The sequence below is a fragment of the Hypomesus nipponensis genome, chromosome 9 (genome assembly GCF_054491055.1).
Source record: "Hypomesus nipponensis isolate SF chromosome 9, ASM5449105v1, whole genome shotgun sequence".
NCBI lineage: Eukaryota > Metazoa > Chordata > Actinopteri > Osmeriformes > Osmeridae > Hypomesus > Hypomesus nipponensis.
In genome coordinates this window covers 10,153,498-10,180,128 of record NC_140369.1, presented here as the reverse complement: position 1 = coordinate 10,180,128, position 26,631 = coordinate 10,153,498, and the positions used below count along the sequence as shown (strand labels likewise).

Here is a 26,631-nt window from a genome sequence, read left to right as displayed (position 1 = left end):
GTCTGTATAGTATGTGCTTTAGAGTGTTAATTTGCCTCAGGCATATAACACAATCTTAATAGTTACGTAGATAAACAGACATTTTGTTTTTTTAAATGCTGAAAAACAGAGACAGGAAATGTATGCAACCAGAACAGGAAAAGTGTGTTGAACAGGGTATTGTCTGGAAAATAACGTCAGCACTCTCATGCTTAAATCACACATACCCTTACAAGCACACAAACAAAAACATATTTCAGTTCTCATATTGTGCTTCTCTTCTTAAGTACAGATGGTCAATAAGGGGATATAGGATTCAAGGTTACAGAGCAGCACCATCTCAGTGGTCTTCAATGACACCACTAGAGAAGGGCAGTGAGAGGCCGGTCATGTCTGAAAAAGCAACGATGGTGGAAGCACATCTTGATTCTCAAATGTTCTTTCTTTTGGCCATAACAAAGAGTTAATCAAACCTCTTAAAGCGTACACACGCACACACGCACACATTCACACACATCAAACACACACAGCGAGCAGCCTGGGGCTTCACGTTTGAGTGGCTTATTGTTCTCTGGTAGAGAACATCATATCCAGCGTCTGGTAATGGAGGTTAGATTAATTGCTGACAAATCTGTATTCAGCAGTTTCCTTTCTCCGGCTCTGACGGATTTATGACAGAGATTGATGGAGGGGAGGGCCGGGTCCAAGAGCTGCCTCTGTTTACTGGATAAAGGCAGACAACAGTCTAGTGGATGAAAGAAAGAGGGAGAGAGAGAGACAGAGAGAAGGATGTACAGAGTTGTTTTGGTAAGGTCTTTCATACGTGGAGGCCGAAGGCCTTTCAGCAGTGCTGAGGAGAGTGTAGAGTACTTGTGTGTTTTGATTCATTGATTAGAAGTAAAGACGAAAGTGACATGCTGTCACGGTCATTTCCTGGGCTGCAGTCATTGGTCAGCATCACTGACAGCAGCATGTGTCACCTGGATGGATCTCCAACACAGGATGAATAGGATGGATAACCTGCCGGCTTTTCTCTACATCAAATTGTACTATACTGATATAGACTTTGACAGTACAATAAGTATGTATTAAATAAGGTCTATTAAAAACATGGTCCTGATGTTCAGTGCCAGTGTCGTCTGACTGAAGGGTCCCCTTTCACTCTCTGACCATAGCCACACCCAGGCCAGCCACACCCAGGCCAGCCTCACCCAGGCCAGCCACACCCAGGCTGATGTTAGCGCTCCCTGATGGACTGGGGTGGAGTCCCACCAGCTGTTTGTAATCAAGAGCGCTCAGAAGTGCGGGCCACATGATGCCCTGAGGCCAACACTGGACATTCTCCCCCTTCCCCCAACCCACTCACCCACTCTGTGTGCTTTACCAACCCTCACCCACAAGCTTCTGCTATGTTCACAAGTTCAAAGACCACACCGACTACTGGATGTGTGTTCTAGTCTTGCTTTTAGACCAAATGAATGGATGGAGTTGGTGATTGTGATCCAAAACGTGGCAGATGAGCTCGAGGGTCTCGAGGGCTTCTTTCTCAGCCGATCCTCTTCAAGATGCCTGGATAGCAAAGGTGGAACTCGAGAGCAGAGGAGGAGATGGGGGAGGGGGATGCCAAAGTAGAGACACGAGTGGCTGATATTGCATGGATGTGATTTATAAAAGGCTACTGCTCAGCCTGTCACACGTTGGAATTAGTTGATGAGTATGTGGTGTGTACACTGTTAAGGTCATCAGGTGCGCAGACGAGGTGGGAGGTGTGGTCTTCTCCGAACCTCAGTAAAGTCAACCTCGATCAACCCCAGATGTTACTCAGCCTCCTCTAAGGAGCGAACGTTAAGGGCGGAGACTGGTTCCTGTCTTAATATAGCCCTGGACATTGAGTTTGATGGGGTTGAGTTGGGAATCCAGCTGAAGTTTTTGAGGGACCGTTGCCAGATGGTGATTAAGAACACTTCTTACCTTAGAGAGATGCACAGCAATAGAGACAGTCGCAAGTTGCACAAGTCCATTGAAATGATGAGGTCCCGCTCCTCTTGACGGTGTCCTAGTCCTATCTATATTAAATCTTAATCTTACCTGGTATTGTGGTCGCAATTTAATGTCTTAGTAGCAGTTAAGAGTAAATGGTGTTTAAAAAATAAAAAGGTTGTGAATGGGATCCACCTCTCAGCTATGGTTGAATGCCAACAATCTCTCTGCTGCCCTCTGGTGCATTTTAAAAGTTACTGCCACCACGTGGTAGGATGTTTTTCTTACAAATTATACTATTATGTTGTTTTTACCGTTTTTACACTGTAATTACACATGTAATATGTTGTTATTACAAGGTTGTTACACTTATAACACTATCATTACATTGTTATTACACTGTTGTTACACTGTTGCAGAGATGGGAAGTAACAAAGTACAAATAATTTCTCACTGTACTTAAGTAGATTTTTCTGGTATCAGTTCTTTACTATTTTACTGACAAACTTTTACTAAAAAAAGCAGTAGTAATGACTACTTTTTACTTAACTATATGTCAGACCTCATACTTTAACGTAGTGAAAAAGTGTAGTCAGTCCTTCAACTTTTACCAGTCTTTTAAAACATGAGTATATGTACTTCTACTTCAGTAACTGGATGTGTGTTGGCTACTTTTGCCGTCTCTGGATCTGCACAATATGTAATATAATGTTTAATTCTTTCAAAAGTACACAACAGCACATAAACCAAGTCTACTTTTAAATATGTATGGTTTATTTCCATTTTCCATAATCCAAAATTACATTACATACACATATAAAACATTCATAGTTATTGAGCTATATAGATGGAACATTCAGTGGTTAAAGTGGTTATCTTTCTCCATATGGCTCCTTGTAGGAGTGTATCAGTAGTATTTCTCTCTCTCATCACATTCCTTCCTTCTTTCCATCCCCTTCTCTTTCACTCTCTTCTTTCTCTAAACCAGCACAACATCCGTCTTGCAGAAATTATATACAGTCTTACACAATGTACATTTTACTGTCAACCAGTCACTACAGGGAGGGGTGAGGAAAGGGAAGGTTAACACTACTGAATGCTTAGGTTTGTGGGCATGGATGTGAACAGTCCTCATGGGAAACAGTCATGGGCATCACTCTGTCAGGATACCTAGATACCATTTAGATCCTGAAGCGGTAGCACAGATCCTGTAGCTGTTACATTTAACAAATGGAGCACTGTACAGCATGGTCAACTCAATAGCTTTTTGACATGAACAGTCAATGTGGGACCCTCTGGGCTCTGGTCCTCTCTGGCCAACCTTGAGCCTTAGTAGTGTTTACCGGTGAACGAGAGTCTGGGGATGAAGAGGTTACAGCAACACTGACAGAACCACTGTGTACTGGACAAGGTCACAAATTCTTAAACACACACATTCAACAATACACCCTCAGCCACTCACACATACAGTGTGCTGCCAGTTCTTATGGAAATCTTACATTGAGCAATGTGTCAATCAACTTCAACAATTACATTGATCATTAAAAAGATTGCTTTGCTAAATTATTCAAGTCTTTTCTGAGAGCACATTGATTAGCAGTATTGGGAGTTATTCTGCAGGTTTATCGACTTGGTCCTGTACAGTTAACATATTTGTTATTTACAGTTCTTATTTGGTTGCAGTATTTTAATACTGTCAAAGCTGCTGTTGTATTTGTTTTGTCTTTTGTCTTTTTCTTCAGCTGCTTACCAGGTATCTCAGGCAATACCTTATCAACATTATTCAGTTATAGTAGGGGTCCAAAGACAACAGAACAGTTGTATAGAGGTACATCCAAATGCATCACAGGAACAGGGTACCAGGCCTTACTGCTCTCAGTCAGAACAAACTCACTGGTGCCAGGGACTCGTTAACCAGCCATCTTACTACAGCAGCACTGCTCACAGATGTCGAACCTCTAGGCTGTTTGTGCGGGGTTACTTGGAACCAGCTTACCAGGCCACACAGTCCCAGACAGGACAGATAAGGACATGAGGACCATGACACACATGGAAACATAAGGCAGTTGATCCTGGACTCGGGAAACAATGGAGGGATTCACATGTGGGTAACTATTGTGTAACAAGTGTTCTGCTAGCACAACTTTGTTACAATATATAACGTCCAGAAAGAAAAGTGACTGTGATATTCGTATCTAAAATAAATCATCACAAATTATTGTAAAACAGCAATATATTCTCTTACTACATTTTGTATAAAAAAAACACTGATCATATATGTATAATATACTTCTATGTTTATATATATGTACTGTATCTACACAAAGTGCAACTACTACGTAAAGGCTTGTTATTATAGAAGATTGTGCCAGAAGGACTCCTGTCTGTGCACTATCTGGCCTGAGACCAGCCGAGACACACTTCAGAGCTCACAGGTAGGAGGAATCTCCTTGGAGGATAACCTCTGACGGTAGCACGTTTCTAACCAGATGATCTGTCACAACGCAAAAGATGAACCTCGACAATGTTCTTTGTTGTTCTGTGATCTGGGGTCAGTTATTGCTAATGTTAAGCCTGTTTGGTTTTAGGATATATCACTCTCACATACACGCAAACACTCAAACACACACACTCAAAGGCACACACACACACACACACACACACACACACACACACACACAGACAGACAAGGTTGTACATTCGACGAATGGTAAGAGTGGTAGTGACCCTGTCCTTCTCTGGGCTTCCCTGACCTTGTACAACAGCTACAGTAGTATCCATACATTCACATACATCCCATACATTCTGAAGATGAGCAACTCCTTACATGACCACAGATCATAAAGTAGAATTCTTATAGAAATATTGTGATGGCACTCATTCAAGGTAGGTCATTAAAGGTCTCTTTCATATTGCACAGAATGAACACAGACATTGTGCACAAAGATAGATCTCTATATTAGTGATCAAGTATTTTCATTCAAATCTAAAAATAATTTTACAAGACCACCACTGAGACCACAGTTATGGCACAGAAAAAAAGGTGATAATATATTAAAATAAGTGATTAACAGTGCTACTGTAAAATCCTGGATTTGAATACAAGGAGTATTAACTATACAGAACTAGCTAATGGGTTGGTGTGAGAAATGATTTTGCCCTAGAAGAGGGAGGATTTGTGTGTGGTGTTGTGTTGGGCAGGATGTGCAAGAGCAGCAACAGTGAGGTGTGCTGTGTTAAGAACTGGTAAAGTTGTAAGTGGGTTCAGGAGGGAGTGTGCAGTACCATCGCTGGAACAGAAGGGGGCAGTGGTTTGAGTGTGTGGGTCACAGCCTCAGGAAGTGGGTGGGTCACAGCATCCGTAGACAACAGCTTCCACGCTCACTGGTCTATGAACTCCAGATCGTCAATCCTGAACCACACACACAGGACGAGAGTGAAAGAGAGATGGACACAAACACACCAAATGAACATTGGGTTGAGAAGAGCAGGACAGCCCAGGAGAGGGGGCAGAGGGGCAGGACGGCAGGGGGAGCTGTGAGGAGGGCCACACGTCACTACATGGAAGGAGGAGGACCTTGCCTTTTTAGCGGCCCCTGTGCGTGCGTCCTTTTGGTTGGAGCTGAGGGATTTCCACACGGTGGTTTTAGACATCTCATCAGAAATGTTTATATCAGAGGGGTCACACCTGGGGAGGAGGGGTCAGAAGGAGAAGGTATGGAAAGGGAGGGGGAAGGGGGGGGGCTGGGGTGTTAGTACTCAACAAGCAGTGCTCTTTAAAACCCACCAGGACGAAACATCACAGACAGAGTGACAGACAGACAGACAGACAGACAGACAGACAGACAGACAGACAGACTGACAGACTGACAGGAGGATGACAATACTTTGCTCTCAGTCTTACCTGCCATCATATAACCAATTAATTAATGTCAGTGTATCTCTGTGTGCATTCTGTGTGTGTGTGTGTGTGTTTGTGTGTATTTACCTGGGGTCATGTATCTTGGGAGATTGCAGGAGCTTGCTTTCCTCCATGGGGATCTGAATTACAGTCTTATCTTCTCCTGCTGTACCCAAGATCTCCTCTGACTCCTATATAACACAACCACACACACACACACACACTCTCAAATGACATGTGTTGCTGGGTACCACTTGCATGGTGAACAATTGTTTCATTGCTGTAAGTGAAGCACCTCCACAACGCTCTTGCAGGCATCATCCAGCCTCTTTTTCTTGCTCTCTGGCATGATGTCATCCAGGTAGCTTAGCTCCCTCTTGGAGAAACAAAGATCCAGCAGCTTGCGGATAAACACTAAAGCCAGCACCTACATGGACAAGGATAAGACTATTCAACAAAGCACGGCTTCCCATTGAAACAATCTCATTTCTTGCCAAGTCTTTCATCCAGACCACTCCCTAGGTCCGATGTTAACACCGTGTCGCCCAGCTTCAGTGGAGCGTGACTGTGCTGCACAGCGTTGGTGATGTCATGACCACACAGGGACGTGAGGGAGCGACAGAGGGCCGTACCATCATGGGGAAGACGATGGCGGCGGGCGAGGTCTTGATGACCCACAGCAGGACCAGGCAGGTGAGCTGGGTCACAGTGAAGAGGTGCACCTTCCTCAGAGGAACGTGACGCAGGTAGATGAAGTCTGGCTGGTGCTTGGGGGGCATGGCAAACAACAGGAGGCGGTCGTATAACTGAGGGAAACAAGAGAGGGACAATGAGACAGATGAAGGCAAGACAGCTCATCCCGTGGGAGATTCGGCACATTTGAAAAACGAGTGGAATGAGATTGAGAAAGACACGGGCAAGACAGAACATTTCAATTTTTTTTATGTAATAAGGAGAAAGTGAGAGGTGATCCAAATGTAATAAAGACAAGGTGAGGGCGTGAGAGTAAGGAGACAGCAGATAGCAGGGGACTTGGCCCACTTGAGCTTCTCCCCATACAGGTGATGAACCAGAGAGCAGCTTGTAAGTAGGCCAGGAGAGCCGACACCTTAACCTTCCCACTGACAGACTAACTACACACCAGAGATCAACTGGAAGTTTCCTTTTGACTGTAAACACTGTCCACCAGCGTGTCCTAGTACACACAACAGGTGTGTGTTGGTGAGTAGTACCTGGATGCCCTTCAGTGAAGACGCTCCCATGTAAAGGAATACTCCATACAGGACTGGCATTGGGATGAACTGCAACACATGAAAGACACGCACAGACTCAAACACACACTAAGACTGGCACAGTGTGGGTGTTTGTGGAAACGCTACACCACTGGGAACCCCAGTGAGCAGTACATATGTCTGGGTATGAATCCAGACACGGACAACAACTGAAGCCCGAGTTTCTGAGGACATCCGACGAGCAGTGGGGATTGCTTTCAGTGAGGTTAGCGTTAGTCGTTTGAGCTGAGCCCAGCTCTCAGTGAGGTTAGCGTAGATGTTTGAGCTGAGCCCAGCTCTCAGTGAGGTTAGCGTTAGACGTTTGAGCTGAGCCCAGCTCTCAGTGAGGCTAGCGTTAGTCGTTTGAGCTGAGCCCAGCTCTCAGTGAGGTTAGCGTAGATGTTTGAGCTGAGCCCAGCTCTCAGTGAGGTTAGCGTTAGACGTTTGAGCTGAGCCCAGCTCTCAGTGAGGTTAGCGTTAGAAGTTTGAGCTGAGCCCAGCTCTCAGTGAGGTTAGCGTTAGTCGTTTGAGCTGAGCCCAGCTCTCAGTGAGGTTAGCGTTAGACGTTTGAGCTGAGCCCAGCTCTCAGTGAGGTTAGCGTTAGTCGTTTGAGCTGAGCCCATCTCTCAGTGAGGTTAGCGTTAGTCGTTTGAGCTGAGCCCAGCTCTCAGTGAGGTTAGCGTTAGTCGTTTGAGCTGAGCCCAGCTCTCAGTGAGGTTAGCGTTAGTCGTTTGAGCTGAGCCCAGCTCTCAGTGAGGTTAGCGTAGATGTTTGAGCTGAGCCCAGCTCTCAGTGAGGTTAGCGTTAGACGTTTGAGCTGAGCCCAGCTCTCAGTGAGGCTAGCGTTAGTCGTTTGAGCTGAGCCCAGCTCTCAGTGAGGTTAGCGTAGATGTTTGAGCTGAGCCCAGCTCTCAGTGAGGTTAGCGTTAGACGTTTGAGCTGAGCCCAGCTCTCAGTGAGGTTAGCGTTAGAAGTTTGAGCTGAGCCCAGCTCTCAGTGAGGTTAGCGTTAGTCGTTTGAGCTGAGCCCAGCTCTCAGTGAGGTTAGCGTTAGTCGTTTGAGCTGAGCCCAGCTCTCAGTGAGGTTAGCTTTAGACGTTTGAGCTGAGCCCAGCTCTCAGTGAGGTTAGCGTTAGACGTTTGAGCTGAGCCCAGCTCTCAGTGAGGTTAGCGTTAGTCGTTTGAGCTGAGCCCAGCTCTCAGTGAGGTTAGCGTTAGTCGTTTGAGCTTAGCCCAGCTCTCAGACGCACCTGCAGAGCCCCGGTCATGAACACAGAGCAGCCCATGAGCATGAAGATCATGAGGCCGGTGAAGCGCTGCTCTCTGATCCCCAGGAAGCGGGGCTGCTCCCCGGGAGCGGAGCTCTCAGACTCCAGCTTCAGGCTGTTGACGTGGGAGATGGAGAGGACGGTAGCCGCCACAAACCAGGGCAGGCCCATGAGAGAGCACACGGCCAGCATCACAGCCACCATCAGCAGGTCCAGGTGGTAGCCACAGCCCTTCTGCAGGGGCGGGGAGACACACACACACACACATCTGAGACACACTGGCTCCAAAGAGGAGGAGTTCAGTATTTGTCTCTCACTCAGAGAGAGGGGGCTGGTCAGAATTCGACAAGCAAATGAGACTGAATGATCAAATAGCTGAGCTCCTGTAACCAACCACATACAATATTTGAAGTTGTACTGTATGAACGTTCTCTAGGTGAACCTGACAGGCTGTGGTCCAGACGCCAGCAGCTGGTATCTCACCAGCAGTTTGTGCTCTTTGCGGTTGATGATGACAGCAGTGATCTGCTGGTCCATGAAGATGAGGATGGTGCAGAGCAGGGCGGGGATGGCGGCAGCCAGGACCGTCCACCAGGGGTTGTCTCCTATGGGGCTGATCAGCCAGCCACGGTCGTTTCGCGTTGGCTGGTAGAACACACCAACACACACACACATGCAGCACACATGGGGAGGAGCTGACTTTAATATGTCGATAATCATATTGTGGTGCACATGCTATGATTCACAGTTCCCATTTTTGTTTTCCGTCTTCTCAAAATGAAATATTAACCTATGTGTTATACTGTATGTGCACTATTGGAGTCCCAGTAATGCTTTATCAGAGGATATATTACAGTTGCATTGAATAAATCAAGATGTCCTACCTGAAACTTGCTGGGCACCTGCAGCTTCTGAGTGGGCACTCCGATGCAGTAGTCCAGCAGGACCATGATCACGATGGTCAGGAAGACTGCAAAGTCACTGATCATCGACCGCACCTGAACAAAACCAAACAAATCTATGGTATTAATAAATTATATTACAGGGAAATATTTACTTTCTGACTCGTTGATATTGACATACTTTGGTTGGGAAGTAGCGGCTGGTCTTGAACTGCTTGAGGAAGCCGGACATCAAGAAGGTGGCAAAAAACAAAATGGCCGACCAGAAGAGCACGTCGGGGGTGTAGGGGCCGTGGTGGCCACACGCTGTGCCCACAAACTGGCCCTGCATGCTCATACACTCCTACATCAAACAAAGAAAGGAGATTGATGTGTCAAATCCTCAGACAAAAAACTAAAAAGTTACACATACTGTGTGTTCATAACGCTACATAAGATGATGTAATACTGTACTAATATTTAGATAATGTAATAATGTAATGAGAGGCACTTGTTTCTGTGTTATTGTGAGTGTGTGGTTACCTTGACAGTGAGGTTAGCCCAGGGCACAGTGGAGGCTGTTATGTTCCTCTTACTCCAAAGCTCCAGAGTGGCATTACTAGGCTCTCCAGGCTCTGCACACCGACAGCTACACACATGAACGTACGCACACACACACACGCACACACAAAGAAAGAAAGCCCAGGTACATCACAGACTATTCAATGTGACACGAATCCACAGTGGCATCACCACAGGTATCAGGGCAGTAAGAGCAGTAAGTTCAGCACAGCTGTGGAATTGATGGCAGGATGAAGAGGACACAGAGACATAAGCCTCATCTCTGAAGCACAGGCCAGTACAAAGACAGCTCTCAGGAGGAGGGGGCATGCCTCATCTCTGAAGCACAGGCCAGTACAAAGACAGCTCTGAGGAGGAGGGGGCATGCCTCATCTCTGAAGCACAGGCCAGTACAAAGACAGCTCTCAGGAGGAGGGGGCATGCCTCATCTCTGAAGCACAGGCCAGTACAAAGACAGCTCTCAGGAGGAGGGGGCATGCCTCATCTCTGAAGCACAGGCCAGTACAAAGACAGCTCTCAGGAGGAGGGGGCATGCCTCATCTCTGAAGCACAGGCCAGTACAAAGACAGCTCTCAGGAGGAGGGGGCATGCCTCATCTCTGAAGCACAGGCCAGTACAAAGACAGCTCTCAGGAGGAGGGGGCATGCCTCATCTCTGAAGCACAGGCCAGTACAAAGACAGCTCTCAGGAGGAGGGGGCATGCCTCATCTCTGAAGCACAGGCCAGTACAAAGACAGCTCTCAGGAGGATGGGGCATGCCTCATCTCTGAAGCACAGGCCAGTACAAAGACAGCTCTCAGGAGGATGGGGCATGCCTCATCTCTGAAGCACAGGCCCGTAACAAGAGAGCTCTCAGGAGGATGGAGCATTGTAGTGGGAAGTTGTGAAGGACGGAGGGTGGCACGCAGTTGTGTCTGGGCAAGGCTGAGCTTTACTTCTGCACACTTAATGATCTCTGCCCCTCGTATAATTGGGGGACAATCGACTTGATGGTGCGGAGGTGGTGCTCACTAGGCGAGCGTGAGCTGGTCCAGGTTGCTGTGGGAGTTGATGGGGTAGAGCTCCCCCAGGTGGATGAGCTTCTCCAGCGCCTCGTAGATGAAGATGAGGCAGATGAGCGAGGCGAAGGCCTCCTCCGTGAAGCGGGTGATGTAGCACACCAGCGAGCTGGCGTCCGTGGCGACCAGGACCAGACACAGGAAGGCCGTCCACAGGCCGATACACGTCCTCAGAGACAGGTAGGACAGGCCGTAGTCCCTGACACAGAGAGAGGGGGAGAGAGACAGTGGAGAGAGGGGTGAGAAGAGCAGGCATTCATATGTTTCATGAACAAAAGGATTTTGATACTACTAATCCAAGGCGTGAAGAACTACTATTGCAAAGTTCTGGATATCATGTGGAGTATGGGAACGCAGAAAGCACTGACTTGCAGAACTTGTAGAGGATCTTCTCAAAGACCAGCACAGGGCCTGTGCTCCCCAGGATGGTGAGGGGCTGGCCAGCGAACAGGGAGTAGGCTACCCCTGTCATGGAAGCACCCAGCAGAGACTCGATGGCACTCTACAAACACACAGCAGGACAGATCCAGTTATATGTGTTATGTGGACACATTCACAGTATCATAGTGTGTGTCAGTGTGTGTGTGCTCACAATGCACCCATCGGTGGCCTCTCCGAGCAGTCCTCCGAAGGTGATGACCGGGGACATGCAGGCGCAGTAGAGGAACAGGAAGGAGGCGACACACTGCAGATTAATGCCGTCTCTATAGTCACTCAGGTAGAACGGAGCCTTCCTCTTGATGTCCAGAATCAGACCTCCAAACAACCTAACCAGGAGGAGCGGCAGGGGTCATGCATTACAGTAGAGAGCAGCAGAGTGTGTGTAGAGGAGAGAGCGGCAGAGTGTGTGTAGAGGAGAGAGCAGCAGAGTGTGTGTAGAGGAGAGAGCGGCAGAGTGTGTGTAGAGGAGAGAGCAGCAGAGTGTGTGTAGAGGAGAGAGCAGCAGAGTGTGTGTAGAGGAGAGAGCGGCAGAGTGTGTGTAGAGGAGAGAGCGGCAGAGTGTGTGTAGAGGAGAGAGCGGCAGAGTGTGTGTAGAGGAGAGAGCGGCAGAGTGTGTGTAGAGGAGAGAGCGGCAGAGTGTGTGTAGAGGAGAGAGCAGCAGAGTGTGTGTAGAGGAGAGAGCGGCAGAGTGTGTGTAGAGGAGAGAGCGGCAGAGTGTGTGTAGAGGAGAGAGCAGCAGAGTGTGAGTAGAGGAGAGAGCAGCAGAGTGTGAGTAGAGGAGAGAGCAGCAGAGTGTGAGTAGAGGAGAGAGCAGCAGAGTGTGAGTAGAGGAGAGAGCAGCAGTAAGCACCAGTTGAAAGCGAGCCTGTAAGGTCAGTGTTGATGCAGAGCAGTCGTGTTACCTTCCTGTTCTCTGCAGCTCAGGACCATGGTCCTCAGCATGGAGCTCCTCCTCCAACACGCAGGTGGCGCCGTTGGGAACCCCCGGCATTTTCCTCTTCTCCTACACATGCACACGCAGCCAAATCCTTACATTGCTACTTCTTTCAAATGCAGCTGAAAGCAATGTATGACGTCTGGTCGTCTTTTTTTTTACACACTGAGTTGTCAAGTCACATTTCAATCGGTGAGAGCAGTGAGTGTTCAGTACTCTGCCATGTCATACAATGCCAAAGCTGTCAATGTCACCTGGGAGGGGACGTTCTTGGGGGGCTCGATGCGTATGGAGGGGTCCCACTCCCCAGGGGGCAGCACAGTCACCTGGTCCAGGAACTCGTCTATCCCAGCCAGAAGGTCCTCTCGGTCCTTGGCCTTGTAGGCCACATCATGGAAGATCTACCATGGAAGCACAGCACCGCTTAGGAGAAGATCTGGGGGACGGGGGGGGGATATGGACGGTGGGACTGAAGTCATGAGGGAGGGGCCCTTGCCTCGTCTGTCATGATGGTTGCCATGGAGCGGCCAATCTCGTGGTATTGCTGAGCCTTTCCATCCTGGCCCAGGAGGATGAACAGGAACCTTTCAGTATGGTCAGAATGACTAGAATCATAGTCTGTAACTCCTTGTAATAACTATAATCAGCATTACAATGCATCAGATAAATAAACAGATTAGAGAAATCCATAAGCATGTACAATAGTGACTCACACCCCCCTTTGTTTCAGCCTCCTCTCCTCCCATGACACACACACACACACGGTGCAGTGTGTGTTTCCCCCTCCTCGTGGCTGTACCTGGTGGGTATGGGGACCTCAGTGAGGCCCGTGAGCAGCACAGCGGGGGACAGGCGGACGAAGGCCACGATGGGTCTCTCCAGGAAGTCCAGCTCCCCCACCAGCACGTTGGAGGCCTCCGCTCCTGTGGGGATCTTCTTCATGAAGTGCATGTCCACCTGGGAGAGAGCGAGGCTGACTTCCACTCACTGGGAACTCTTTCTAACACCACAGGATCCATGCCTGTTTTGCCAGATGGGCATGTTTCTTTCACACTGTCTGTTTCAGTGGGTGTGTGTGCATTGGTCTGTGTGCGTGTCAGTTTCTATCCTGTCTCAGGTCTGGGACCAGATGCGCCCTCTGGGGCTGCAGACTAAGCTATGCCAGAAGTGAGTATGTGATCTGGCGCAAGCACAACCACCCACAAAAAAGTATTCACTCATCATTTCCATGTTCATTTCCCCTGCTGGCCCCTAGGCAGTGCTGTGTGACCCAGATGGTCTCTGGATGGCACTGCACATTGATGGCAGTAGATGTGTCAGCCCTTCAGGCCCGTCTCTATCATGCCCTCTCCCCCTCACAGTGGCACACACACAGTAGCCTGTCATGCTGTTGAAACCCACACACCAAGACCAGCACTGGTCATATGAAGGCTACTCCATGCAGGGTACAGATAGAGAGAAGTGTGTGTGAGGACTGAGTAGGTTACCTTGCTAAGGTCTACCTGGGCACTGTCTGGGTTGGCGCCGTTCTTCACCTCTACACTGGAGGGAGGAGGCTGGGGGGAGACAGCAGGACCTGTGGATGAGGGGAGGGTGTGTGTGTGTGTGAAGGGGAGGGTGTGTAGGTGTGTAGGGGTGGGGAGGGTGTGTGTGTGTGTGTGTAGGAGAGGGTGTGTATGTTTGTGTGTAGGGGAGGGTGTGTATGTGTGTGTGTGAGTGTGTGTGTAGGGGAGGGTGTGTATGTGTATGTGTAGGGGAGGGGTTGGGGGGGTGGTCGGGGTAAGTACAGCAGACTCAGTACATTTCCTCTGCACAGTTGGTCCACTGCCCAGAGACTGAAACGATCCATAAAATGCTGCAATCTTTATTCTGTCAATACAGTCCATCTGGTGGGAACAATTGAATAGATTTGAGGTCGACGGGCCAGCTCCAGTGCCCATGTGACATTAGGTTAGGTGTTCTCTGTTCCTCTGTCTGTCATCCTTTAGGGTCTGCCTGCTATTCACACCTATTCCCGATTCTGTCAGCAGGGTTAAGGTTAAGGTTAGGTTGACACCCCCCCCCCCCCTCCACATCTCTCTACCTACCAGCCTTGTCCATGTTGTGGGGCTCTGACTGCTTGCGGCCCGCATCGGCGAAGGAGCGCACCATGGGGATCAGGGTGTTCCTCTTCTTCTCGTTCTGGTGGTGGTGCCTCTTCAGGAGCGCCTCGCGCACCTTCACACGCACGCTGTCGTCCAGCTCGTGGGACGCCTCCTGGTGGTCCAACACCATGTCTGCAGCACGAGGACACGCCACTCATGAAGTCTCATGCTCCACCATTCAACCGTTCAAACTGGCACATCTCTAACCAGGGCTACTACTCTACTCACTAACTCAATCATATGTCATGTGTTAAGACAGCAGAATGTGTCAATACACCATGGGAAGCCTGCCGAAGGAAATGCCTCCACAGATGGTGTGTAACCTTGGTGAATTGCAGAATGTTTGTGTGTGTGTGTGTGTGAATATGTGCATGTGTTTGAGTGTGTGTGATTTAACCAAAGACATGTTCTGTGATCAAAAATCCCTCCATATTTCTTGTCCATCCACTCCCCGCCTTTCCACCCTCCTGTCATCCGAAGGCCGAAACTGCTGAGTCAGAAGTGAATTACTGCTCCTCGCTCCCTGCATCATGCCCCGTCTCTCCATCTTTCCTCCTTAATCAATAACACTCACTTCACCTTGGCCGTATCACACACACACACACACACACACACTCTGGGGCTGGCTGTAATTCTAAGCACACCTAAAGGCCATTGAGTACATTTCCAATTCCGGTCTCAACTGCTCCGCTAACATAAGCAAGGACACAGACAGGAAGATAAAGTGAAGCAGTCCTCCGCAGCGTCTCATTGCCTCCCCTTCGAATGGAACGTCATACCTACTTCAACTTTACATCTGCTCGTCATTGTCTCGTTTGTCTCTCATTTGTTTCAATCTCAACTTTTGCTTCTCTCTCTCTACCTCCTTGTCTGTCCTCTTGTTAGGCCTCTCTCTAATCCCTGGTGAAGAGAGTGGACGTGACAGGTGCGGGTGGCAGGTGTCACATGGAGAGGAGGAAGAGAGGAGAGGGATGAGGGAGGAGAGTCACCCCTTCAGTCTGTGCACCTGTCTGTCACCTTTAGTCCACCTGTTTAACCATCAGGAAGGTCAACTGACTGACAGGCAGGACTGTGTGTGTGTGTGTGTGTGTGTGTGTGTGTGTGCTAGAGACAGTAACAGTTTACTTCTCCAGTCATTCAGGGAGTTTGTGTTTTGTCTTCTGAAGATGCGTTGAAAAGCCCCAGTAGCAGTGAGTCACCATAACAGTAGTGAGTCACAGTAACAGACCTGGTGCAGGCATGGAGGTACTGCTGTTCTGAAAGCTTGTGGGTTTAGGGTTAGGTATTGTACTAGTTGGTATGTCTAGTTGCTGTGGTCATTTGAATTTCATTCAATTTTCCAACCCTCTCTCAAACTCAAGTTCTTAATCATTTTTTTTGCATTTTTAGCTTTTGAGCAGTGGCAGAGTATTACAAAGGGCATATAACATAGCTCCACATGTTCAAACACTGTATAATACTATGATTATTGATGATATCTGATTTGACCATTTCCAATGTATGTTAAGTGTGTGTGCCACTGACCAGCGATCTCCTCGATGCTGTTGGCGTGCATGTCCAGCAGCACACTGCCGTTGATGAGGCAGCTCCTCAGCTCAAACAGGCTGTGAAGGGAGAGGGTAGCCACGTAGGGCTTACTCCAGCGCTCACCCCCGTCCTCCACGTCCTCCTCAAACTTCAGCCACCTGGAGGGGCAGGGGGTGAGGCAGGGGGACGGGGGTGAGGCAGGGGGACGGGGCAGGGGGTGAGGCAGGGGGACGGGGGTGAGGCAGGGGGACGGGGCAGGGGGTGAGGCAGGGGGACGGGGGTGAGGCAGGGGGACGGGGCAGGGGGTGAGGCAGGGGGACGGGGGTGAGGCAGGGGGACGGGGCAGGGGGTGAGGCAGGGGGACGGGGGTGAGGCAGGGGGACGGGGGTGAGGCAGGGGGACGGGGCAGGGGGTGAGGCAGGGGGACAGTAGTGAGAGATGAGCACCAAGATTCACAAATAACCAAGAATAAATGTCAGTTTCAGAAGCAAAAAAAAGAATGGGGATGCATGGACAGGGTATTTGATTGAGAGGTGCAGCTGTTAAACCCTCAGTGCAGGGTGCTGGATGCATGAGCGTCCAGCTGGGAGAGCCAGCAGTCTCTGACCTGGCTGTCTCCTTCCACTCGGCATCTTTGCCCTCCTTCACACAGATCTCATCCAGCTCTGTGAACAGCTCGTGGGTCACATGCTCCGCGTCCTCCTCTGTCCCCAGGATGAACTGCACCCTCTGAGAGGGCGTGTCTGGGGAGAGATGGAGGAGGAGAAGGAGAGGCCGGTGGGAGGGAGGGGAGGAAAGAGGAGAATGGCAGGGAGGTTGTGTTGTGGCTGAACGAGAATAATTTGTTTAAATATCAATAAAGTCTTACAGGTTTTACTGACTTGTTTGATGGAAAAAGTATTGATCGTTAGCTTCACTGTTGTTGACTGGCTGGTGACAGACTGTGAACTTCATATTTGTTTCCCATTGGCAAATCTCGGTCACACACACACACACACACACACACACACAAACAGTCACACATACTGTGTGTTTGAGTGACTTCCTGCTCTGGGAGGCTAATTAGCGGGGTTGTCAATTGAAGCCTGCAGGGCTGGCTGCATGTGTGTGTGAGTGTGAAATGGATGGATGGATAAGAGCCACTGCCCTGCCCTGAGGCTGTATTGACACAGTGCACAACCACTGCCCTCTACCATAACTGAAACATGGACTTACAGTTTAGGCGAGCCTGCATGCATGACAAAACACATTTCCTAGAAAGGTTCAATACATAAAACGCAGTCCTTCAACAGAATACCCTTTCAGAGAGTGATTCATTGGGCTATTGTATTTATGAGGTATATGTTGTACCATGAGAAGACGAGGGCCCTTCTCCCTCCACCTCCTGCGGCTGGCTGGGAGTGCTGCTGGTCCGCCTCTCTTTCTTGCGGTGGCGTGAGCTGTGGGGCCTGTGGTGGCGGTGACTCTGCCTGCCCATGGGCATGTGCACCCCCACAAACAGAGTCCTGTGGCCTGGGCCAGAATAAAGTAGAAAGGGAAGAGAGGGGAACTTCTACTGATGAAGTATTCTAAAAAACATGTTTACCTTGAGCACAACTTCATGCACAACTTTTTAACTTCATGGAGAGTGAGAGATAGAGGGAGGGGAAAGGAGGGAGGGAGAAATAAAGCATGGGGTTAAGGCATAGGAATAGGAGGAAGGAGCAGAGCAGTGTGGAACGTGAGGGTTTCATTGGTCTTGTCCTTACATTAGCACATCCCAGTGAGGGAGCAGTAGAGAGGGAGGAGAGAGCAATGGCCAAGAATAAGGCAGCATTTAAGATCCTGTATGTCTGATACATTTAGAGATAGTTAATCTAGCCAGTGTCTGTTAGACAAACATTTATGAATTAAACATATTGCACCAGGGCTTTGGCAGACACATGTTGCAAAGTTGTGTGTGTGTGTAGTGTTTGTGTGGTATGTGTCTGTGTGAGAAAGTGTTTGTGTGTGTATGAAAGTGGTGTGCCTGTGTGTGAATTAGGAAGTATTCACTGAATTACAGTGACCAGACAGCTGCTGACAATAACAAAAACAGACCAAATCTTCTGACAGTATATTTGGGCTGGGGAGAAACCAGAACTACTGTGCTGGATGCACACCAGACAGACATTACCATTCATCTACGGGTAGTGGGAAAATGTGCTACTAGTGTGTGTGTGTGTGTGTGTGTGTGTGTGTGTGTGTGTGCGCTCCCTCGGCGTTGACAGATTAGGCCCCCACTGGTATTCTCAAGTGTACCTGCAAGATGCATTATTAATCAAATACTCCATGAATGACACAGGCACTTTCTAGATCACAAAGGTGGTCTTGAATGCTGTATAGCCTCATGAAAAATGCAACAACACAAACATGAGCCTGCCTGTCTGGCTGGACACACACACACAGTCACTCACAGAGAGAGACAGAGAGACAGTGAGAGAGACAGAGAGAGAGAGACAGATAGAGAGAGAGTGAGAGAGAGAGAGAGAGAGAGAGAGAGAGAGAGAGAGAGAGAGACAGACAGAGAGAGAGAGACAGAGAGACAGAGAGAGACAGAGACAGAGAGATTTATTAACTTATTAAGGAGACAAAGCTGGTCTGTGAGGTCAGGTTTCTGGTACTCACCCTCCAGCTCTTCCTTCTCATAGTGGATGTTGAGGACTGAGCTGGTCCCTCCCTGGTCTACCACCACCTCCTCATCAGGCCTCTGAAGGAGCCACACACAGAGACAAAAAAGAAATGACTCGAACCCAACGGTGAAAATACGGATATTATATGGATATACAGTATATATATATGTATGTATTACATGTTGTTTTACAGTCCTCACACACAAAACGCACACATACGGTAGGCACAGCCAGTCATGATGAAGAGTTATGTTCTGCAGAAGGTCATTATGACCAGAGAAAACCACTATAGGAAGTTATTAAGAGCCCGGGAACCAGAAACCCATAATTGAGATCCTATTATGGAAAGGCATCAAAGCCTTCATACTGGGCAGCACTGAGAAAGAGAGACACACACAGAGAGAGTGAGAGATAGTGAGTGCAAATCTAGGCTAATCTATGGCTACAATTCATACTACTGAGAGATGGACTTAAAACAAACAGACTAGTCTCAGAGACCAAGGGAATCATAAGAAAAACACACTCAAGTGGCAATCAATTTGATGTTTTCTGTACTTCTCTTTAAGAGTGTAACTAATCGAATGAGTGAAAGAGACAGAGTGAGAATAAGACAGAGACAGAGTATAGTTCAGCTCTAGAGGAGTCATGGGTATTGTGAAGTTTCCCCCTGATGACGTTCTCAGTCCAGTCCAGTAGGCTGGGTGGATGTGGGCGGTCTGCGCGGCAACCTCATCTGTCTCCAAGGAGTTGCACTGATCTCTATCTAGTCATTACCATTCCTGTTCCAACCATTTTATAGCACCCTTTCCCAATGACGTATTTAATCCAGTCTACAGGAGCAACTTGTACTGCATATTATTGATATTTGAATCACCATGATTCAGTGCTCTGCCATCAGTGTTCAATCTCGTGTTGAGGGGTTTACGTAATAATCTGGTGTGCTAAGATGCACTATTAGCTCAGTTGCAATAGCTGAGTGGTCAAGTGTGTAGGAGTGGATCTGTTATGACTGTGCTTTCATCCTACCGGCTCCTCTCAATAGTAATGCAACCTTTGACAGACCTGTGGCGCACACACTGAGGTGTAAATAAAGCTCTCATGAATATGGATGCTTCCTCATACTCTACATGGAGACAAGGGTGTGAACATGTGCTCAGAGCTAGCATTCTGAGCACCAAGGGGGGCAGTATTGATACTGTGTGTTTGTGTGTGTGATAACATAGAAAAACAAGACATAAGTGTGTTAGTAAGGAGAAGTGTGTGTAAATTGAGTACTATGTTGGAACTATGGGTTTGGGTCAGGAATCAAGGTTACGTAGTCTATTTAAGTTATATTTGTAGAAAATATTTTGGTTGAGCCAACTCTTTTTGATTGGCCAGCTAGTGAAATGACCCCATCCGGTTATTATTGGACAATCCCATGTCAATACTATTGACCTAAACCAGGGGAAGGCAACCCTGGTCCTAGAGAGCCGCTGTCCTGCATGTTTTAGATGTTTCCCTGCTCCAGCACACCTGATTCAAATGAATGGGTCGTTATCAAGCTCTGTGGAAGCCGGGTAATGACCATTCATTTGAATAAATAGATAAGAGTCATGATAACTACTGTGTCTCAAGTTCAACCATATTGTACAACATTTGAACTATACTGAGCAACCTCCACAGTTCATCAATGCTTATTAATTATATGTATGTACTATTAACTGAAAAATGTACAGTAATGTTAATCTAGGGTGTGGTCTCAGGCTATCCAGACAGGAGCTATACGGGATCTGCAATATGTATGTGTGTGTGTGTGTGTGTAATCTCCAGAGGCACCTTAGATCCTAAATCATGGACATAAACTAATCAGGATCTCTCTGACAGCCTTGATGGATCACAGTAACTCTTCAGGCAGGCCAGCCCATCTGGCATGGCATACGCTGTGTTTGTGCTTCCTCATTCAATGTGTCTGCGTGTGTGGACTCATTTCAACAACTCCCTACACCAGTGCCTGCGCCAACACTGGCTTTTTACTGTAATTGGGAATCTAAATATCCAGTCAGCACACAGTATTTTGAACTACTACACTGAGTTGAGAGATGAAGCTTAAGATGGAGATCCTTTGTAGCTCTTGTAGCTTTACAGGTGTGTATTTCAGTGTGTGTATCTGTGTGTGCATATCCACAATGTGTATTGTATTGGAATACAGGATTCTGATAGATTTTTCCTAGTTTCACGGGCTGACCCGATAAACATCAGTAATGTACAGTAATTTGACTCGCTAAGAAAAGGACTTCAGAATAAATCCTGTACCACACATCTTTTTTGAGTTATGAACTGGGATGAAAGGGAAATTTGTATGACGAAGAGCAAATTAATGCAGAAATTCATTTTTGGGTGACCTGATATTGCATTCACATTCAGACCTCATTAAAACTCATGCGGAGGTGCTGCATTTTCCTCACAATTTGAACGGTCTGTCACAATACTCTCTCTCTGCCCTTGCACTTCCTCCTCAGGCAGCCTGCATGGAGACACTGAGACACCAACACACGCACGCACACACAAGTTTGTATTGCAATTCTTGTAGAGACTCACAATTTAGTCCCAGTCAAAATCCTGTTTTCCTTAACCCTTAAACCTAACCTTAAGGCTTACCCTAACCGGAACCTCAATCCTAACTTTAACAAAAGAAACCTAACCTGAAACTGACAATTGGTCCACCAAATAATAGCTAAACAAGTCCACACACACACATGCACACACAACCTGTGTTATCAGGCTGTGCAGCTGTGGTTTGGTGAATGATGGCAGCTATTCAATCTGTGGGCCTGGGTTGTGTGCTGGGTAATCAGCTGCACCAGGACTGGATCCTGTGCTGGGTAATCAGCTGCACCAGGACTGGATCCTGTGCTGGGTAATCAGCTGCACCAGGACTGGATTCTGTGCTGGGTAATCAGCTGCACCAGGACTGGATCCTGTGCTGGGTAATCAGCTGCACCAGGACTGGATCCTGTGCTGGGTAATCAGCTGCACCAGTACTGGATCCTGTGCTGGGTAATCAGCTGCACCAGTACTGGATCCTGTGCTGGGTAATCAGCTGCACCAGGACTGGATCCTGTGCTGGGCAGCAACACGCAGACACACACCCAGAAAACGAGCTACTAAAAGCTTTTAGTCACAGAAAAAAAGGCCATTAGATCTCATCAATTTCTTCGATTCTGTTGAGTGCAAATGAAGAGGGAGAGTATGAGAATGGGTCAGTGTCCTTTTAGGGTGGCAGGGGACCAGGGAGGAACCAGGAGGCTGGGTACAGGGTACATATTAGAGACTAGGATAACACCATATTGACATTACAGAACCTCAATGGTGCACTCATAAATGAACAAAGATATCAGATGCCTGTATATCCTAGTCTTTCTCTATTTAGACACTGAGGACTGTCCACTATAATGAACCATTGATGACAAGTGTGGGTTTGGCCACAGCTCATTAACGTTACTGGCTATACAGCATGCTCACTATATTTGCAGTCATTCAGTTATTTTCTATTTGAAGAGGGTAATGGGTTAACCTCTAGTGTCCTTTTATGAGGCCAAACTAATTAAAGAAAAGCCCAAAGGGAACCTGAGGTGCCACTTGCATCACCAAGGTGCTGAGTGCATGTGATTGAAATGTTTTTCAAATGCACAGAAATCTTTCATGGCTTCCTGTAATAAACAGATTACAATCCAGTATTCTGATTTTCTTCAGGAATGTCCTAAATGACAAAAAACAACAGTATTTTTCCGAAAATGTTGTGTACATCAGAAGCAAACATTACCATCTGACCAGACTATTCTGGGTTATCTCTAAGACAAAGACAAATCTCCTCAAATCATTTACAGAGCCATTACTGAATGGAATTATTTTCCAGATCAAATTATTAAAACAAATGCCAGTGCCATTTTCAAGAAAACGATAGCAAAAATATTTTATGGAATTAAATGACTGAACAAACAGTGGATGATTCATCTTATTTCCTGATATTGTATTTATTTTTATACATTTTATTTTTGGATCTTTGTAAAGCATATGTCGACTGAATGATTAATTGTGTATATTTGTAAGTTAAATGTATGTTTTTTGTATTGGACCCCAGGAAGATTTATTAGGGGATCCTAATAAATAACAAAATACAACACACCCTAACATTCACCTCCCCCCCAAGGCCCATCACAGCTGCAGCACCTAAGGGAGCATGATTCCATATACATTTTCCACGCATCTTATGACACCACGTCCCGCTGCTCCAAGCAATTAAATGGCTTGCTGTCCTTGAGTTTCTAATGCGCTAACTGCTAACTGCTGTTGGGAGTCACGCCGCAAACACACAAAAACACACACAAAAACACACACTCCCTCATAATTTTACAATGCATATCAAGGCTAGGACAACAGCATTTTCTCCAACCTATTGTTGCTGTGGTCTTGAGGCACTGACTAACAGGACAGTTATGTCTCAAGGATCTTGAGTCTTTGATCACTATTGGAAACTTATGATGCAGAATGTAATGTCTAAGGATTAAAGACATGAATTTCAGATTACTTGAATAAATCTGTTATAAGACTAAACATGATGAGTGGGTTCCTTTTGTCAGGATGTCTGTCATCTCCATATTATATGTTGACATTTGATATGTAAATTAAGTCTGGATGCATAATGAAGTGCAAATATTAAGATTTTGCAATATGAGACAATGCTGCCCAATACATGTGGGCTGGACACCAGGGCATGGCAATCATCAAGTTGATCAATGCCAAATTCAACCCAAACCAAGGGAGGGGATATTAATTTGTGGGGGACAGAAAGTGATTCCTCTTGGAAAGGATGAGGCAGCATCATGTATCTAATGAGGCCTGAGATAAAGAGAGGATGACTGCCAGCCCCCATCAGAGCCTCCCAGCCTAACAGCATCGTCTGCTCTACTGACTGGACTGCCCTCCCCTTCAGTATGAGGGCAGACACACGCACACACCAAAGTAAGTGAAACGTAATACAAGGGTGACAATACCCTAATGAGTAGAGACAAATCTGCTACAACCCTGTTGAACATCATCACACATCAGGAACAACCAGGTCTAAGGAATGTTTACAATTGCAATGACCTATCTTACAGTACACCTATTAAACTGATCTATACTCCTCAATGTTTATATTATCATACTACTATACTTCCGTGCCCACCTCTCTAATTTCCCTATTCCTTTCCTTCCCCTGCTATTCTTCCTCTTCACATTCCCGCCCTCCCTTTCCTCTGCTCCCTCTTCTCTCCCTACAGCAGCACACTGAGCTGACAGCAGTGTTACAGATCCTGACTCAGACAACTGGGCCTGTCACTTCCAGGCTGGCTTGTGTGTGTGAGGGGCCGCAGGGGCACCCAGCTGGCTGCTGCTCCTGCTATTATTACTGCTACTGCTGCTGCTACTGCTATTATTACTGCTACAGTGCTGCTGTTACTGCTGCTGCTATTGTTACTGCTGCTGTTACTGCTGCTGTTACTGTTGCTGCTACTGCTGCCGTTGCTGCTGCTGTTACTGTTGCTGTTACTGCTGCTGCTGCTGCTGCTACTGTTACTGCTGCTGCTGCTGTTACTGTTGCTGTTACTGCAGCTGCTACTGTTGCTGCTGCTGTTACTGTTGCTGCTGCTGTTACTGCTGCTACTTTTACTGTTGCTGCTGCTGTTACTGTTGCTGCTGCTGGTACTGCTGCTGCTACTGATATTACTACTGCTGCTGTTGCTTAACAAAGTTTAGGCAACGGAGGCGTGGGTAAATATTAGAGAAACAGACAGTTGAGAAGGGGGGAGGGAAAATAAGACGAGATGTGCTGCTATAACTGCTTAAACCTGGGCAGAATTACTCACTGACTGTTCAATTACACAAATATTGGTCTCTATATTATTCTCTGTCTCACTCTCTCTTTGCCCCCAACTAATCTATTTTTGTCGGTTCATTGGCTGTTTTCATGATAATTGTACTGCAGTTTTGCTTGTTTAACACGCTTCTTCACAAACACAGGCACTTTCTGAACATTGCTTGCCTTGTGTTTATTATCAATTAGAAACCCATTTACAAAACCACAAGGTTTTTATCTTGGTCAATATTGGGTCACCTCTGTAACATTCAGGCTAAACCTAATAGTAGACAAAAAGCTCTGGGACAATACAGGGACTAGGTGTCAGAGAGCAAGAGGGGTGATACAGTACATCCGTGCCTTTAATATTGGCCCTCTGTCTAAATTCATTGCCACTATCCCAGGACACCACAAACTGTCCTTTCTGATCAGTCTGACTCTATCAAATCTCCACTTCCTTTTAAACAAACAATATCATAACAAGAATATCATACAAGCAGGTTAATCTCACAAAGAAAATAAGATCACATGGATGGTAAGACATCCTGTTTAGGAAAGACGCTCCTTGATCTATCAGCAAACATGTTTTACATTGACCACTTAAATTGGATCTGTTCTCAATGTCGCGTCAGCAACAAGCACGTAAACACCGCCTACTGTATGTTAGTGCCATCCATGTTATATGTACTGTACTTAATGACTGGTAACACGCTCCTGATCCTGAGTTTTCATCACCTTCTCCTGGCTTCAAGCTTAAGTGTGTATACTCTTCTACAGCATGTCTTTCTCCGAACTGCGTATCTTGTCAGGTGACCACGCTCAGATTGATCCCGTATTGAAACATGAGGCTATATTTTTCATGTTAATGCATAAGCGACATTTAGTGAATGTCGCCATCTCCATACTTACCATACTAAAAAATCACAACAACATGGGGTCTATATTTGACCATTGTAACCGCGCAATCGCTATGTTTTATGGAATCAGGATGGCGCCAAGGTCATTTGAGGGTAATTGAGAACATTTTGTAAACAAGTGTTATCAGACACAATTAATTTATACATAAACTTGATGATGCTACAACACATTGCTGCACAGTCAAATATTACATTGAAAACAAGCACGTTTACATTATATTCTGCCTTTTCTGTTTATATTTATAAATACAGACCTCAGTCAATTATACCTTGTAGACTCCACTGAATAAACGAAAGCAACGATGTTGCCTATTTATTTATATTATATTTCACAGGTAACGTGGCTATTGACTTATTCATTGTGTCCTGTAACATGCATGACAGCATTGAACTCATAAGTTCTACACCTGTTTACAGCTGTATAAAGATCTCCACTGAGGATTCCACACGTGCTTACCTTTAAGAATAACAGTACACCGGGCAAACTGTAAGCCTATACCGTGGGAAAATATGAGGTAGTATTTGTTGACAAATCTTATTCATACCAAAAAAACGTGTCTGTTGAACCATCATGACAAATTAACATGGCAGGAATATCATATTCATGATTTTGTTCAGTTATGCTACAATTGGTACATGGGCATTGGGAACTTTATTAACTGCGTGTGGGAAATGAAGATAATAATTGTGACTATTCTTGAATAATCCTTCAGGATTACAAATAAAAATTAGGTTAAGGCTGTCAGGTACTTTTAATTCATCACCAAGCATTCATGTGTTTAGCTCTTAAGCTCTCTTAGGCTCTAATAGCCGTGGCTAAGTTCTGATGAATAAACAGTACCTTACCTGGTAGCTTAGCATGCTTTCGGGGTCGTTGACTCCGGCAGGCATGACAGATGCCGTTTGACCTGTTCACAGAGTCAAAAGGTAAGGCTTGTAGCCAAGACGGCTGCAAGGTGCTCGCTCAAGCTTGGTTGTCAGAAAGCTGTTTATGAAGCTGTCATGCATTGGAAACAGTTTTTGTAGATTCTATCAGCCACATGACAAGAAACACCTTTCCAACCGAATTCAAGAATCCTCGTGTTCCGTTATGGTAGCTTCAAGTCCCGATCCGCGCGCTCTTAATGCTCTCCTCTCTTTTTTGGTCCTAGTTGAGAGCTGCTCTGGATGCTGCAAGCATCACGCCTCTCTCAACCAATAGGAATACAAGACAGACTATG

General features: G+C 46.7%; 1 protein-coding gene across 1 annotated transcript; it reads right to left on the bottom strand.

The window, feature by feature from the left end:
• Positions 1-2,735: 2,735 nt before the first annotated feature.
• slc4a8 (solute carrier family 4 member 8) lies at positions 2,736-26,523 on the bottom strand. Its single transcript, XM_084704320.1, has 25 exons — positions 26,258-26,523; positions 18,612-18,693; positions 17,316-17,477; positions 16,573-16,708; positions 15,963-16,123; positions 14,382-14,570; positions 13,782-13,870; positions 13,094-13,251; positions 12,791-12,878; positions 12,549-12,695; positions 12,263-12,363; positions 11,512-11,686; positions 11,288-11,421; positions 10,873-11,118; positions 9,823-9,928; positions 9,482-9,643; positions 9,283-9,396; positions 8,882-9,043; positions 8,381-8,632; positions 7,093-7,161; positions 6,493-6,666; positions 6,156-6,287; positions 5,948-6,051; positions 5,542-5,647; positions 2,736-5,371 (listed from the first exon to the last, which is right to left on the bottom strand). The coding sequence occupies exons 1-25, from the start codon at positions 26,300-26,302 to the stop codon at positions 5,366-5,368; spliced, it is 3,300 nt and encodes a 1,099-aa protein (XP_084560446.1). The 5' UTR covers positions 26,303-26,523; the 3' UTR covers positions 2,736-5,365.
• Between the last annotated feature and the right edge of the window lie 108 nt (positions 26,524-26,631).

Coding starts and splice junctions, on each gene's coding strand:
- slc4a8 (XM_084704320.1), bottom strand. CDS start 26,302: ATGCCTGCCGGAGTCAACGACCCCGAAAGCATGCTAAGCTACCAG. Junction 16,124..16,572: donor GAGTGGAAGGAGACAGCCAG/GTCAGAGACTGC, acceptor CTGCCCCTCCAG/GTGGCTGAAGTTTGAGGAGG. Junction 5,648..5,947: donor CCCAAGATACATGACCCCAG/GTAAATACACAC, acceptor CCTCCTCCCCAG/GTGTGACCCCTCTGATATAA.